Genomic DNA, 15,396 nt, shown 5'->3' with positions numbered 1-15,396 from the left:
CGCCTGTAACTCTCCTGAAAACAGGGGCAGGGGGAGTAGTACCGTTTCCTTGTCACCAAAAAATGCCATATAGGATTGATTGTGTCCTCCTCACCATTCCAAACTGAAAAAGAGCCTTGACAAGAGCACCAGCCATGTCAACTGGAAAATACCCCAGAGCATTTAGATTTAGAGGCTTTTGGATTCCTTAAGTCTCCATGGGCAAACCATCTCAGTAAGTCCCCCCACCTTGCGGGAATGGCCTGGCATGGGGGAGAAAGAACTGCCACTGTCAAGCCAAGCATTGCCAGGAAACAACTTGTGCATGGCAATGGAAACACTAAAACACTCCCTACTCCACTATAGCAGAAAGCATATAAAGGACCTATCCTGCCACATGCTTTTAAGCCGTGATGTACTGAGACAAGCCCATGATTGTGATGGTGACCATGAAGTCCCAAGCAGGTGCTTTTAAGGCAGATCCAATGTGATGCTGGAAGTCTCCCAGTATATCCTCTATCTGGGGGTGGGGGGCGGCAGGCTTGTTTTTGCAAACGGAGGTTGTGGGGAGGATCCAGCAGCATCTGTTCCGCTGCCCGTTGCCTCTCGCTGAACACGGCGAGGGGCAGGGGGCGGCGGCAGGACCAGCAGCCCGTTCCTCCCCTCCCCCGCCGCCAAAAGAGGCAAAGGGGGTGAGGAATAAACAGCCCAAGGGGGCAGGGGGAACAAGCAGCCCCGTCCGCCCCTGCTCCCTGTACAAAAAGAAGTGGCAGCCGCTTTTCTTGCTGTACAGAGAGCAGGGAGAAGGGACGTACGGGGCTGCTGTGCGTCCCTTCTCCCCAGGTGGCTTTAAAAAAAAGCGGGGGGAGAACACAGTGTCAAGGTGGCTCTCCCCCCACGTGCGTTAAAGCCACCAGAGGAGAAGGGGAGCTCTGCTTGCTTGACACTGTGTGCAGCTCCTCCTCTTGCTCTGGAGTTGCTCACAGCATCACCTGCATATGCTATAATACTTTTCTCTTGTTTTCCTCCTCAAAAGACTAAGTGCATCTTATGGTCGGGTGTGTCTTATGGTCCGAAAAATACGGTATCTTTGAAATTAATACACAGCTGATATTTGACACCCAAACACTTGGCCTGTATTACACACTATTGGAACTGTTTGACACGTCAAATAGGATCTTAAAGAACAAGTAATTTATTGTCTCTCTCATAAACTAGAGGTGATGAGAGGGCAACAGAAAAGAGATCAATTTGAGGCTATTTAGTTTCCCTTCCTTGGATATAAAAATGCACAGAAGCACAGCAAGATGGCTCCAGCAAAATATTTGGTGTGGATATCCTGAAGTCTATGTGGGGAAATTCAATCTTTAATTTTTCCATATTTGCTAGTCAGAAACTCTGTATTTTCTATAAAAAAAATAACTGAAGAGGAACGGAACACATTCAGCATTAAATATTCACATACTGCTTTTGACAGCTTATTAAGTTTATATTAACTGTACTGTCGTATTTCATATTGCACCTTGAATTGCAGTGTGGGGTCTTGGTACTGTTTATCTCTGTAAATGAAGTGAGTGGGGCTTTTTTGTAGATTTATTTGTAGATTTCTGATGACTGTATAATTTTTGTAATACATAAAAACTCAGTAACTGTATTAAAAAAAAAAAACCTTGGTAACTCTTCATCCACAGCCTGTCAGACCTATAAGGAAGACAGTTCCACACCCGCACCCCACCACTCTGACATTTCTTCCTGGAGGCAGGTGACGCTATTTGGACCCAAGGGTGGGAATGATGTTCTGGGCTACTGAGCTAGCCCACTACTCTGCCCACATGTGTTCTGTCTTTTGAACACCATAAGGTCACCAGAACAATATGAGGAATTAGAAATTGTCCAGGGTGCATGACCTCTCACCCAACTGGATGGGACAAATAGTTTTATTTGTGTCACTAAGATCCCAGGTACACTATGGAAAAGAATGTTATTTTTGGTATTGTGAAATGCAATTCAAGTCTTAGGACATAGATCTTATACATAGGTAAATGTAGCTAATATATTCTTCAGAAGGAAATATCGCTGATTTTGTTCTGTTTTCTTCTTTTATTCATAGCAAACCTTTGAGATTAAATTATATCTATTGTAGTGAGGAAAATGTGCCCATTTCTACTACACACTTCTGGCATTCATTTTAAAATGATACTTTTAACTTCACATAGTTGCTATTGAAAAGTAACACATTTCCTATCCATCATATCTAAGAAGCTTGAGAGATATCTTCATGCCAGTTATTTCAGGACAAGAAACTGGAGCTTACCTTATCCCTGACACTGATTTACAAAATATTTCACTGATTTCAGCACATATATAATCTTGGCTTTATATAGAGCATGTTAGAGGCAAATTGTTACCATTGTAAAACCATTTTTAGAAAGCATGGAAGTAATTTTGCCTGTGACTATATAAATTAGCTACTGAATATTTCCATTTAAGCATGTCAGTCACAAAAGCAAAGTTTAGAAACATAGAATTAAATAGCTCTGATTTTATCCTTTGAAGATGAAAGACCATACCAACATATTGTTCTTTTCCAAGCACAATATTATTATTCATACAATCTATCTATCCTATGGTTGAATGTCTTTTGACAATGTGCCAAAAATGCAAACATTTAAAAGGACGAATTTGGAAGGCTTATTTGGAAACAATGCATAGAAGTTTTGTAGGGGCAAGCTGTAAAGCAGGAACAAAGGTGGCAGACAGTAGAACCACTACTGTGGAGGCCCAACCTGACAAAATAGCACTCGGAGCCCAACAGCAGTAATCCCAGAAGGGTGTATTGGTGGCAGCTGGGGAACATCACTGTCACCACAAAATATTCACACAGCCTTAATGGCAGCACTCTTGTTGAGGCAAGTTCAAGGCACCAGAATGTCTGCTGTCCCTATTCCTTTGTGGGTTAGGATCAAGCTTTCTATTATTCTAATGTCTTCCCCCAATGTTTTTGTTTAATTTTCAAGTCAAGCAACTGCAGGAAGCCACAACTGGGATCAGAAGCTTACGTAGGGAGGAGACTGCTCCTCCTTTTCCTTGTTAAAATCACTTTTGATTTGTGTTTGCTCTCACTCCACTTCACCCTTGAGCACACAACATAATTTAGAATGTCCCCCATTTACAGAAGAGCGTGTCATCTAATCATTTTCAAAATGTGGATACATGGAAATCCATATTCCTGCCTCATATTAGGGAAGGGAAGGAAAACAGATCCTTACCTTGTAGCCTATGGTCTTGCGATAATAAAGAATCTCTTTTTCAAGGAGTTCAAACAACCGTGGGGGAAAGAACTGGAAATCTTGAATATTTGGCTGTTTCGGAGGTCGTGGAGCCTTTGAAATTAAACGTATATATTATTAATGCTACATGTTTGTCTTCGGACATGTTGCAACATGTTTTTATATAAAAACGGTTATTAAAGGCTGAGGTTGGGAGGTAGGTGTAACTAGTATGAATTACCAAACTGTACTCTCACCTTTGGGATTTTTGGTTCACTAACTCGAAGAGCTTCTCTGAAATAGGCATCCACAGCATAGTTGGCTTTGCGTTCTCGTTTTGGAGGCTCTATCCATTCCATCATGCTCAGCTAGAAAACAAATAAGCTCAAAACTTTTAAAAAACACCGAAAGATAATTCTAAGTAGCACATATTTAATTGCTCAATTGGTATTGTTGACAGAGGTGCTTGTTTTAAGACAAGACAAGAATGCAGAAGACTGGAATGAAGACTAGTACATGTTTCAATAGATATTAAACTACCTACATTGCTATGAATTGATAAAATAGAAAATCACTTAGTTCAAGAGGGGTTACTTTAGAATAGCATTTCTTTCAGGTTTTGTTTTTTAATTTCCAACTCCACTTTGAAATCTGAGTTTTTGAATAAGCAGAAGAAATTAGTTTTGTATGTTTTCATGTTCCTCATGTAAGCAGATAGTATGACTGGCTAACATTCAAACATGAATTATTATTATGTCATCAGCACAAATACCAAACTTCATTGCCACATCCTAATCTGCACTATTAGTGAATTTAAAAACAAAACAAAACACCTCTCTCACACAAAAGGAGAGAATCCAACAGAACATTCCAAACACATGAACTTGAAACCTGGCTCATAATCCTTGCCTCGTTAAATGAAGCTGGTTGCCCTGTTGCATGAACTAGAACAGAACTTGAACTCTAGAACAGAGTTCACTTTTCAGCAAGTTTCTTTCACTTCACTTAAGAAAACTGGCACTTGTTCTTTGCTTTAACAGAAACTTCCAATCCAAGGTCTGCATTTATTTGTAGGCTCTTAAAAAAATGTTAGATATCTACCATAAAATAAATTCCTGCTCTTACAGCTTTATTGTCCCATTTCATACAATGATAGATTGCTTTCATTCATTTCTTTTCTTCAGTGTTATTATTCCCTCACATTATGGACAGAATCCCATTCTAGTATCTTTCTGAACAGAGGCCTCTCAATCTGCCTACACAGCCTTTTAACTTCTGTCTTACAGTATTTTTCCCCTGCACATGCAACAGTTCTACAATGTTCATACTGAATACATTTTACATTATTGTGGACTCCTTCAGAAACAGGTAAGTGAACTGGGTAGTTTTCTAATGTGAAACATAGAAATATGTCTTGTTACAGCAAGCTTCATTTGTTTTCTCTGAATGTTCAAAGTCCAGGCATCAAAAGAAAGATGTGTTCTCAGGACTCTTTATTTTTGATAGATATACTCTAAGCCTGGTTAATGCCCCTACAAAGTGCTATAGGTAAAGTGAACCAAAGGGGGGGGGGGAGAGTACATTGAAATCCTACATCTTCCCTACATAACCTGCTCTGAATATTGGGAGTGTTTGTTGTTAACCTATTTGAAGTGGAACTTTATTCACTTAACAGTACAATGCAAGCACATTTATACTTATCAGTACAGCAGAAAGGTACCTTTTGTTTTCCTCTATAATCTTCCCCTTCAAAATTGTACAAACTCATTTCTGTGTCCATAGTGAAGTTTCGGAGAGAGCTCTCACCCATTTTTTGCAACCGCTCATTCATTTCGGCTGTCTAAAGCAGGCCACCAAAAATAAAATGAAGATAATATTTAGAAAAGCCATTTTTCATCAATAAAACATAAAAACTGATTTGATAAGATTACTTGAAAAGCTAACTCAGACAGACTTGATTCTTTTTTCTTAATTCAGAGCAGATTATTATTATAGAGACAGAAGATGGGCAACAATGAAAGTAATGGTAACATACAGCACCATCCAAATCCTCTCACCTTTTTTTCACCTCTTTCTAAAATAGTGGTAATATCTTCATCAGTCAGTTCGCTGTCCTTGGAAGCAAATACATGTGTTGCTCCATGTCGGATCATCTGTAGCATTTCATCTTTTGCCAGTTTATTAGACTGCTGATCGATAAGTCTCCCTGATACAGGAAACAAAGTCACAGTTTTAATGCAAAACTTCCCAGCTTTTTCATACCAGAGTTATAAAGGGACTCCAGTTACAACCTGTAGTAAGGCAGAGAGGTATGAATGAATCCTAATACATGATTTACAACCTAAAAATGCATAAGTTTTAAAAATAATTTCTATAGGTGTAGGTAATGAGCTATAATAAGCATCACACTAAACTAATGCAATTTTATAGAGTCATCAAACTAACTCTTGAGCTTTTTTTCTTACTGCAGAGATGGGGAACCTTTTTGGCTCCATGGGTCAGAAACTTATCAGGATCAGCCTAACAGGCCAAATTTGACCAGTGGGTGAAGATGCCCACCTGACAAAATCTCTTGTGTGGCTTTGCAACATTCCCCCTACAACCCTGGCCAATCTGAGGTTTAAACGGGAAACGTCGGGAGATTTGCAAAGGCTTTAAGACAACCCCTACACTCCCATTTCAGCCTCTTGAAACAGAAGTGTCCTGTTGGAGGCGCTTCTTCTTTAAGCAAGTGACTGGGCAGTGGCAGCGGGGTAGGTGGTCGCACACCTCACTGCTGTCACTGCCCATCCACTGACTTTTGAAGCACAAGCTGCTTCAAACAGGGCTTTTGCAGAGTACTTTAATCCTTGTTCATCAGATGATAGGAATAGGCATGCAGCCAATGCAGGATTAAATCCTTTACTCCCACCCACTGTCTGATGTCCCCAGTAACATCAGCTGATGGGAGTGGTGCAGTCTGGGGAAGATGGCTTCATAAGCCAAACTGGAGTCTGTGGCAAACTAAGACTGGTCCATGGGCAAAAGGTTTGCCACCTCTGCCTTGCTGTCACTGTTAAGGAACATAACATATTTAGAAGGCATAGCCTACTTGTTTGGCATTGAGGGACACATCAGAAATGTAAGCTAGAAGGATGCTGAGCATTTAGCATGTTTCAGCTGTATTACATTAACATAACTTAGATATTTTTATGACCACAGTGGCCATTCAACTAACACTGGTGGACAAAAGCATTTATTTTGCAATATTCTAGTTCATATGTGAAAAATATGAGACAGGCTTTGAAAATCTTTAGGACTTCAAAATCAGAAGAGATGTTGAGCAAAGAAAATAGTCTTCTTTTACAAGCATTTTTTGTTTCCAATCCCAATTATTTCACGCAGTATTTTTAGAACATCCCCCTGGAATCCTTAAGTGCCTAGAGCTGACATTCTAACAAAGATGTTGCAGACTGCAGAAAAATCCCTTGAGCTTATGTATGGCTTGTGAGTTTTATGTTGCCCACCCAGCATTTATATATTTTATTTCTTTTTTTAAAAAACTTGATAATAAATGGGATGCCTGACCTACATAATGTTTCATAGTCACAAAGTTTCAACTACTTCAATAGAGCTTTCACCAGCTGAAAGCCAAGTTGTAATCTGCTTTACAAAATTAATCTTTGCTAACATTAAGTCAATGTTTAGAGTAACACTTTACATATCCTAACCATAAAAGGCCTGTTGGTTTTGAGGGTCTTCTGCGGGAATGAGTAAAGAGTAGTCAATTATTATCTATGCTGAAATATCCTTCCTACAAAAGAGCCTGGTTTTATCTTAAATAAATGCTTTTTGTTTGTACAACAACTCACTCATCTCTCCAAAATAATTGTGTGTGAGATGGCAACTGGCACTGTGACTCTTTTTTATGACACAAAACAGAGGTGATCAGATAGTGGCTTGCCCAGCAAAAAAAATTAAAAGCTGGGTTTCCTAGGTGCACTGCAAAACACTCTACTGGAATATCTAACTATCTATTTCTTTTCATGACAAACATTTGCCACCTCAGGCACATGTTGACCACGGCCGGTGCAGGGAGGGCCTCCAGAATGGACACAGGAGACTGGTATTAGGTTGAATTATGCCACAACTTTATTGATTACAGGAAATGAATAGGTTTGGCTATGGCAGTGGGCATGTATCCAGCAACAGGCAGCCTGCCTGCTACCTGATAGGAACTCAGTGGGGTCGACCTTGTGCTGGTAAGTCGCACCTGACGTGGATTGGGTGCCATGACACTGCACAGGCTGCCACTGGGAGAGTTGTATTGGCCCATTGGTCTCCCTGTGGACTCCCAGAGAGTCACCCCTCTTGGACCCCTATAACAGGGTTTCCTTGAAACAAAGAACTAACCCAATGCCTTATCCACCAAAGTTGTGACGGATGCTATGAGGTAGGCAAAAACCTGCAAGCTGGCTAATTCGTTTGTAGGAGAAAATTCCTTCCTATCCCTGAATATGGCAACCGCATAAACCATAGCAAGCTCCATATGTCAACTTGCCCATTTTCCCCAATGGACAATCCCTTAACAATCTGAGTGGGTGGGAAAATCCTGTGTCGATCTACAAAGAGGGTGGCCTGCACCTGGCTGCTCCCTTAAATATACCAGGGGCAGGTTGGGCTCAGCCCCCATGCTCTTCCCCTTGATGGGCCTTGCAGGCACTGACCACCCCTACCTGGAGGTCCATTTCAGCCAGGGGGGTGGCCCCAGCAGGTGACCACCCCCTCCCCCAGCCACGCAGGAAGGTGACGGGCTCCCCGAACCAGCCGTGGCCGTGCCATGCAGCAAATGCCGCCCACCCGGAGCCCTAGGTGAGCGAATATTTAGCCACTAACAGTTAGATATTATGCAGTACCTTGCTGTATAACTATTGAGTCTAGCCTCAGTTTTATCTCAGCTCTCTCTACAATTCTCTCTTCAACAGTGTTGTCTGTGATAAGTCGGAATACTCGAACTCGCTTCTTTTGACCAATACGATGTGCTCGATCCTAAATCACAAAAATAGCAAATTTAAATAAAAGCATCCTGGCACATCTGTAATTGAGATTCTGACAGAAGAAATAAAAACCACACACTGCCCTGTAATTATTAAGGTTAGCACAAATGAAAATATTTTTCATTGTTGTTTATTTTAATTGTTTACCCTATTTTTAGAAGTCCTTCAAAGCTGGCATGTATTAACATAAGCAGCTTGTTATTCTGTTTTCTCTTTTTCTCAATTCATTTTAAGGGCAGCGGCTGCACCAAGACTTGAACTGGGGCAAGCCATTTGCAAGATCTACTTGTTTTTTTTCTTTAACAGCATGAGATACCGCCTTTAAACTTTTGCTTTTTCAGCAGGCCTTCAGCTTAGCTGAAGCATAGGAAACAGGTAGCCTTCCAAAAGATATTTATTGGGCCGCAACACCCATAGTCCCATATCCTGGCAGAAGCTGATGGGTGCTGGGAGACCAACAACATCTGATGGCCAGCACGTTCCCCACCACTATCTCAGATTGTTAATAGTGTTTTAGCTCTCCAAAATTATTGCCGTCCATGTGCTTGTTTTGTTATTTCTTATTTATTTTGTTATGATTTCAGAGGAAATACAACAGCCTGAGTGCTTTAAAAAAGGAGAAAAGTGAATACAATGGTACCTCTGGATACGAAAGGGATCCGTTCCAGAGCCCTGTTCGCATCATGAGCAGTACGCATCCCAAGCGCCACGTCTGTGCATGCTCGCTGCGCGATTCGGCGCACCTGCGCATGACGTCATTTGATGCGCTGCGCATGCCAAACCGCTGAACCCGGAAGTAACACGTTCCGGTACTTCCGGGTTCAGCGGGTTTGTAACCCGTGACGAACGCAACATGCAGTGTTCAAAACACGAGGTACAACTGTATAGGTATCCATTATTATTATTTTTAAAAAATGGCTTTTCCTAGTCAACAAAGGCCTAGAAACTGCTGCATTGTCCATATTCAGAAATATTCTGTTAACTGTTCTCTTTCGGGTCTGTGCAATGTGGCTATGCCCAAATGCATCAGTGCAACAATGTGCTGCACTGCACTGACACTTCTATGTGTACCTATGTTCTGTCTATGAGCATTTGACAGACCTCTATATTGAGATGCAGACTAGTAGCATCACTTTATGCATGTGACATTTGACCCCTTCACCCTTAAACTCCTGAATAAACAGCTAGCCTGGTGAATATACAGCTAATCCCTTTTTCACACTAGTCAACTAGTCTAATTTTTTTGTAACTGAAGTCTAGAATCATCAAGGACATGGACTCAGTCTCTACAGGGCCTCCCTTACCACTGGGCAAAACTATAATCTGCTTCCAGTAAAGGGTCAGCTTTTACCAATCTCACTCCCATAAATATGTGAAGAATCACCCAGTTTTTAGTCAACTTGGAAACATCCAAGCAGGTGACCAAAGATGCTCTTATACTCGCAGAATCTCTTTCCTGCAAGGAATTTTGCACAAAGCTCTGAAAACCAAGACACTACTCCAGCAAGTAAAATGCAGCAAGCTAAGCTAGACTGATTTTGATTTGATTTTAAATGTGTTTCCCTTCCCCTTTTTCTTCCTTTCCCCTTTCCATACACTGACAGTTGACTTCAAAGGGATTTCTACTGAATTTCTCACTACAATTGTTCTAGACTACATGATTATCTAACTACCTTTGTATTCTAAGAAGAGTTCACAAGGCTCTGTAAAGATTTGGTGTCCTCTGGCATTTGGAAAAGTGAAAGTAAAGTGCCCATTTATTTTTCTCTACAGATGGACGGAAGGGAGGGTCCTTGTCTGTAGGAGTTAGAAACCTCCAAAGCAGCTGGACAGTCTAGGGTATGTTGGGAGGTTCAACCTGACTAACAGAAGCCTATCAGGATTCCTTTCTGGTGAATCCTACAGGGGATCCACCAGTAGGAAAAGATCCCCCCAAATCTATCACAAGACATTGGAAATTATTTGGTTGGAATGGTTGTCATAAAAACGATGGGGAGTCCTTGATCCTGTTTACAGGCATATTCAAAGCCACCACTTCCACATCCCTCCCTAACCCAGTGCCTTCCAGTCCACTCATATTAAGACTCCACTCCATCCTTTAACTCTTCCATAGCTCCTTGGGATAAATTCCCCAGCCCACTGCCAAATCTACCACAACTGAATAGACAGCTACTCCCCCTCTTAACAGGGAATAAATTGGACATTTTTTTTCTTCCCTGGATCCCTGCAGTTGTTATGGGCTCACAGCTGCAGGTCCTATTCACACCTATAGCATGGTGCTGATGACACCAAGGTCACAGGTTCGATATCCTAAGGGACAGCTGCATATTCCAGCATTGCAGGGGGTTGGACTAGATGATCCTCATGTTCCCTTCCAATGACTTTATGATTCTAACACCAACCATGATTTGGTATTATAAAAGAGAGCCCCAGGTGCTCCCCCTTCCTCTTATGTTCACCCACACTTGTTTTGTTATTACACATGAAGCAAGCCAAAGCCAGCTTCCTAGGCTCTTGGCTCTCTGAAAGATTGCTCCAAGCCTGCCTCTCAGCTCCATAGACACAGCCTATCAGTTCTAACTATCCTGTTGTCACTACAATAGGAACTCTAGCTTTGCTTAAGGCATACCAAGAGTACTCACCATTGCTTGTAGGTCGACTTGTGGATTCCAGTCAGAGTCGTAGAGGATAACAACATCAGCTGTTGCTAAATTAATCCCCAGGCCTCCAGCTCTTGTACTCAGCATAAAAATAAACTTTCTGCTATTGGGAGCATTAAAGGTGTCTATTGCTTCCTATAAAGGGAAAACAATTTAAAATTGCAGGGATTCATGAAAATAACCTGTTTACAGGGTCTTAAAATTGCAAAAGTTGCTTATTTTCCTAGGAAAAGCTGTTGGGCTAAATATGGACAAAGTAAGATCACCGTGAATCAAAATAATTTCCTTCAACTTCACTAGTACCACAACAAGGCCCCCTGAACCAATGAATCACAGATAACCTTCTGGATGCTTATTCCTCACTCGTACTGTGTAAATGCATCTTTCACCTGACTGTTTAAACACAAATTAGAAGACTGAATGATATGAAAGAAACTCAAAAGACCATTTAATAACCCTAGATCAATCCCTGTTTATAAGGCATGCCATAAAAGAAATCCTTATTTAGCAAGACAGCACTCAGGGAAGCTTAAATGCCAACAGAGAAATGACTAGCCACCGTATAAGAGCCACTGGACAGCTACTGTCAAGGCTCCAACCTGCCTCCAGGATAGAACGGAATGAAAATCCAATGAGCTACATAAATCCTTCTCACCTCTCTCTCTTCGTGCGGTGTTTGCCCATCTAATCGACAATACTCATAGCCCCGCCACATACAATAATCTTCCAGTATATCCAGCAGACGGGTCATTTGGCTAAAAATGAGAACTCTGGAACCTGAGAGACAAATAAGTTATAAGAATACAATTCATCACACTGCTGAACTAATATTAAATAAAAGTGTGTTCTCTGTCCCATACACTGCCTCTCCATTTTACTCTATCCTTTCTTCTACAGCTTCTGGTACTGCTCCTCCCCCTCTATAACTTTCTCTCAGTTCCTAAGCCCCTTCCCCATACTAAAAACTGGCTTCCCCCCATTCCAACCTGATGTCTTCTGCTTCATTGGCATCTCCCTAGTCTCGGGAATTCTACCCCAAAGGTCTACAGCAGTAACAACTGGCCTTCTCAATTTTGGATCCTGATAATTGCGGCCCACTACTTTTCATCCATTTAAAATACCACTTTGTACACATCTATTTGGCTAAGGCGTGGAACCCTGGGTAGGTGCAATATGTGCCTCTGCAGAACACAGACATATTGCACATCACCTTGGGCTGCCCTGCTGAAGGCCAGGTCTTCTACAAGAAGGATGGCAGGGTTTGTTCCTAATACATTACTTTAAGGTCCCCATTTTTAGGCACTGTACTCTTTGCCATATGAATAGATGGACGAATTAAAAAGGATAAATTCATGGACCCACCTGCAGTGGGAACTAAATCTGCACTCTTCCCCAGCTGATCCCAGGATTTTCCCCATCAAGGCTGCATCCAGAAATGCATCCCATTTGCCCCTTTTCATTCAGTGGAATCCACCAGAGAACCTTAAAATTTCTTTCTGGCATAGTTTCACCCTGGGTTCTATTTTCTTGGTGATGCCACAATGACTAGATACATTTCTAAAGCCCTTCTTACCCTGCTCTTTGAGTTTTGATAGTAATTTATCCAGAGCAACCATTTTGCCACTGTTGGTCACAAGATGAGTATCAGTGGTATAGGGTGGGCCAGGCTCAGCACCATCAAAGAGGTATGGGTGATTACAGCACTTCCGCAGCTGCATCAGAATGTTCAACAGCCGCATCTTATCCATTTTTCCAGCCGAATTTAAGATATCAATATCTTTCATTAGGATCTTGGTATACCTAAAAGGTTATTGGACAATTTAAAAACAACTCTTTGTCCTTGGACATATGAAAGCATACAAATATGATGGTTTTACACATTTACACAGTGGCAACTGGCATTTATTTAAATGTGGATTGCGTCTCTAAGAATATTTTATTTTTCTGCAAAATATGATTCTAACGAAGATTCATTAGCACTAGCTGCACACCAATCAGATTTGACAGTGGTTGGGGACAGGGAGACCACTCCAAGCATAGACTAGGAGAAAGATAGGAAACAATGGGACAAGTTTCTGCACATTCTGAAGCCCCCAGTTGAGTTTATCCAGAAGTGCTACCATGGGCCAAGCATGGGCAGGAAGCCCTGCTACACGACCATAGTGAAACACAAATACCCATGTCCAGCTTAGCTCAAACACAACATCCTGCCCCAAAGCTACTGAATCTGGATACTAAAGTGGTAGCCAAGAGATACGCTGCCTCCTTCATCACACACCCACAAGCCAATTCCTGGCTTACAGGGAAGGACTGTATCTCTGACACCATTCCACTCTTTCTCTGTATACGAATTTCCTGAGCTCCATGTTGGAACTGAGGAAAAATTGTTTTTATATCTAAGGTTCACACCATGTAGAATGGCCTTGCTTCATCTCATCCTGAAACCAAGTTTCTGTCTTCTGTTTCTCTGAGGTGACAGCTCACCGTATAAAACACAGAAAGAATATAGGGAATTGGGTTTTTTCCATCTACATAAAATACCTGTATGGATTATAATACTTATAATTTATATAGTACATTTCAAGTGTACAAAGTGCTTCACATACATTGTCTCAGTAATATTTACTATAGTACTGTAAGGTAAAGGTAAAGGGACCCCTGACTGTTAGGTTGTCGCGGACGACTCTGGGGTTGTGGCGCTCATCTCGCTTTACTGGCCGAGGGAGCCGGTGCACGGCTTCCAGGTCATGTGGCCAGCATGACTAAGCTGCTTCTAGTGAACCAGAGCAGCGCACAGAAATGCTGTTTACCTTCCCGCCGGAGCGGTACCTATTTATCTACTTGCACTTTGACGTGCTTTCGAACTGCTAGGTTGGCAGGAGCAGGGACCAAGCAATGGGAGCTCATCCCGTCGCGGGGATTCGAACCACAGACCTTCTGATCGGCAAGCCCTAGGCTCTGTGGTTTAACCCACAGCGCCACCCACGTCCCCGTAAGGTATGTCAGTACAGTGGTAACTCAGGTTAAGAACTTAATTCATTCTGGAGGTCCGTTCTTAACCTGATACTGTTCTTAACCTGAGGTAACACTTTAGCTAATGGGGCCTCCCACCGTCACTGGCACGCGATTTCTGTTCTCATCCGGAAGCAAAGTTCTTAACCCAAGGTACTATTTCTGGGTTAGCGGAGTCTGTAACCTGAAGTGTCTGTAACCTGAAGTGTCTGTAACCTGAAGCGTCTGTAACCCGAGGTACCACTGTATTACTATTATTTCTCTATTACAGACTAAGGTGCGGGGTTGGGACTGAGATGTGGTAGCTTGTCTAAGGCAATTTAATGAATGTGTAGCTTAAATCATACGTAAGTTTGAAGTGGGTCTTTACTGTTAATATGTTATAGTCACTATGTTAGACCATAGACTGATTTTAAGTTAAATTTTTTTAAAAAAGAATCTTACCATTCCCTCTGCATTTTGCTGAGTCCTAGATAAATTTTTACTTCTTTTTTAGGAGGCAAGCTCTTCTCCACCTCAGCTTTTATACGCCGTAACAAAAATGGCTTCAAAACCTAAATATCAACACATCAACACATTTTACACATTGCTACAAGTCAGGGTTTCAAGTATTTGTTTTGCCAGTGTCCGAGACTTCTTATACTGCTCTTATGATGCCTTTTCCTAATCCTAATTTTTTGAGGCTACTTGAGGTGGGAGAGCATGCAGAATACATGAGCATTTCTCATGGTATTTCTAGGACCAACAGGAGCAACTAGGACCCCCCTTACACAGAGTGTATCTCCTAAAGACCTAGGTATCACAAATTGTGAAAGGGAAGTCTCAAGATGTGCCTCATTCTAAATTCATTTACTGAGTGTATAGTATAAATAACTAGATGCTTTGCTTCTGTTGGGAAAAGACGCATAGGCACACATAGTTATGTCAGTAAGTAGTAAACAAATGACTGCCTCGCCAGAATTCCACAAATTATGTCTTATATCGCATCACAATATACACAACACATAGCCTTCATTTCTCAGAAACATACATTAAGATGCTAAGAATCATATATTGTTCGTACAATACAATGGAAGAGAAATTAAATTTATTTCAGAAAGCAGAATTGCCATACTTACTGCATGAAGTCTCTCTACAAGTTTTTGATCACCAAGGCAATTTTTAGTGTCAAACCATGAATCAAAGTCCTGTAAAAATTATGTTATTGTTACTGTGTTTGTACTTTCAAAACTCAAAGGGAAATTTTAGTAAACTAGAAACAAAGCTGTCCACTGGAAACAGTTCTTCCCTTCTTTAACATCTAAAGCATACCTATGCCCTGACATTATAATATTTCTGCACAGATGTGCATCACTAGCAGGGTGGCGTACATGAACAGGCACAAACAAATGTTGTTACAAATTGTGAAAAGCATCCCTGTGTCTCATATAATGTGCAGAT

At 41.4% G+C, this 15,396-nt stretch overlaps 1 protein-coding gene across 1 annotated transcript in view; it reads right to left on the bottom strand.

The window, feature by feature from the left end:
• The window catches only part of SMARCA1 (SWI/SNF related, matrix associated, actin dependent regulator of chromatin, subfamily a, member 1), a 47,781-nt gene that overhangs the window by 16,700 nt on the left and 15,685 nt on the right, over positions 1 to 15,396 (bottom strand). Inside the window, exons 9-18 of the mRNA XM_033138389.1 lie at positions 15,075 to 15,143; positions 14,401 to 14,510; positions 12,518 to 12,744; positions 11,600 to 11,721; positions 10,927 to 11,079; positions 8,144 to 8,276; positions 5,306 to 5,454; positions 4,969 to 5,088; positions 3,506 to 3,616; positions 3,249 to 3,362 (exon numbers count right to left, since the gene is read on the bottom strand). Coding sequence (XP_032994280.1) covers positions 3,249 to 3,362; positions 3,506 to 3,616; positions 4,969 to 5,088; positions 5,306 to 5,454; positions 8,144 to 8,276; positions 10,927 to 11,079; positions 11,600 to 11,721; positions 12,518 to 12,744; positions 14,401 to 14,510; positions 15,075 to 15,143 — 1,308 coding nt within the window. The remainder of the gene's footprint in view (positions 1 to 3,248; positions 3,363 to 3,505; positions 3,617 to 4,968; positions 5,089 to 5,305; positions 5,455 to 8,143; positions 8,277 to 10,926; positions 11,080 to 11,599; positions 11,722 to 12,517; positions 12,745 to 14,400; positions 14,511 to 15,074; positions 15,144 to 15,396) is intronic.

This window comes from Lacerta agilis, chromosome Z, assembly GCF_009819535.1.
Source record: "Lacerta agilis isolate rLacAgi1 chromosome Z, rLacAgi1.pri, whole genome shotgun sequence".
Lineage (NCBI taxonomy): Eukaryota > Metazoa > Chordata > Lepidosauria > Squamata > Lacertidae > Lacerta > Lacerta agilis.
This window is presented reverse-complemented; position numbering and strand designations above follow the sequence as displayed.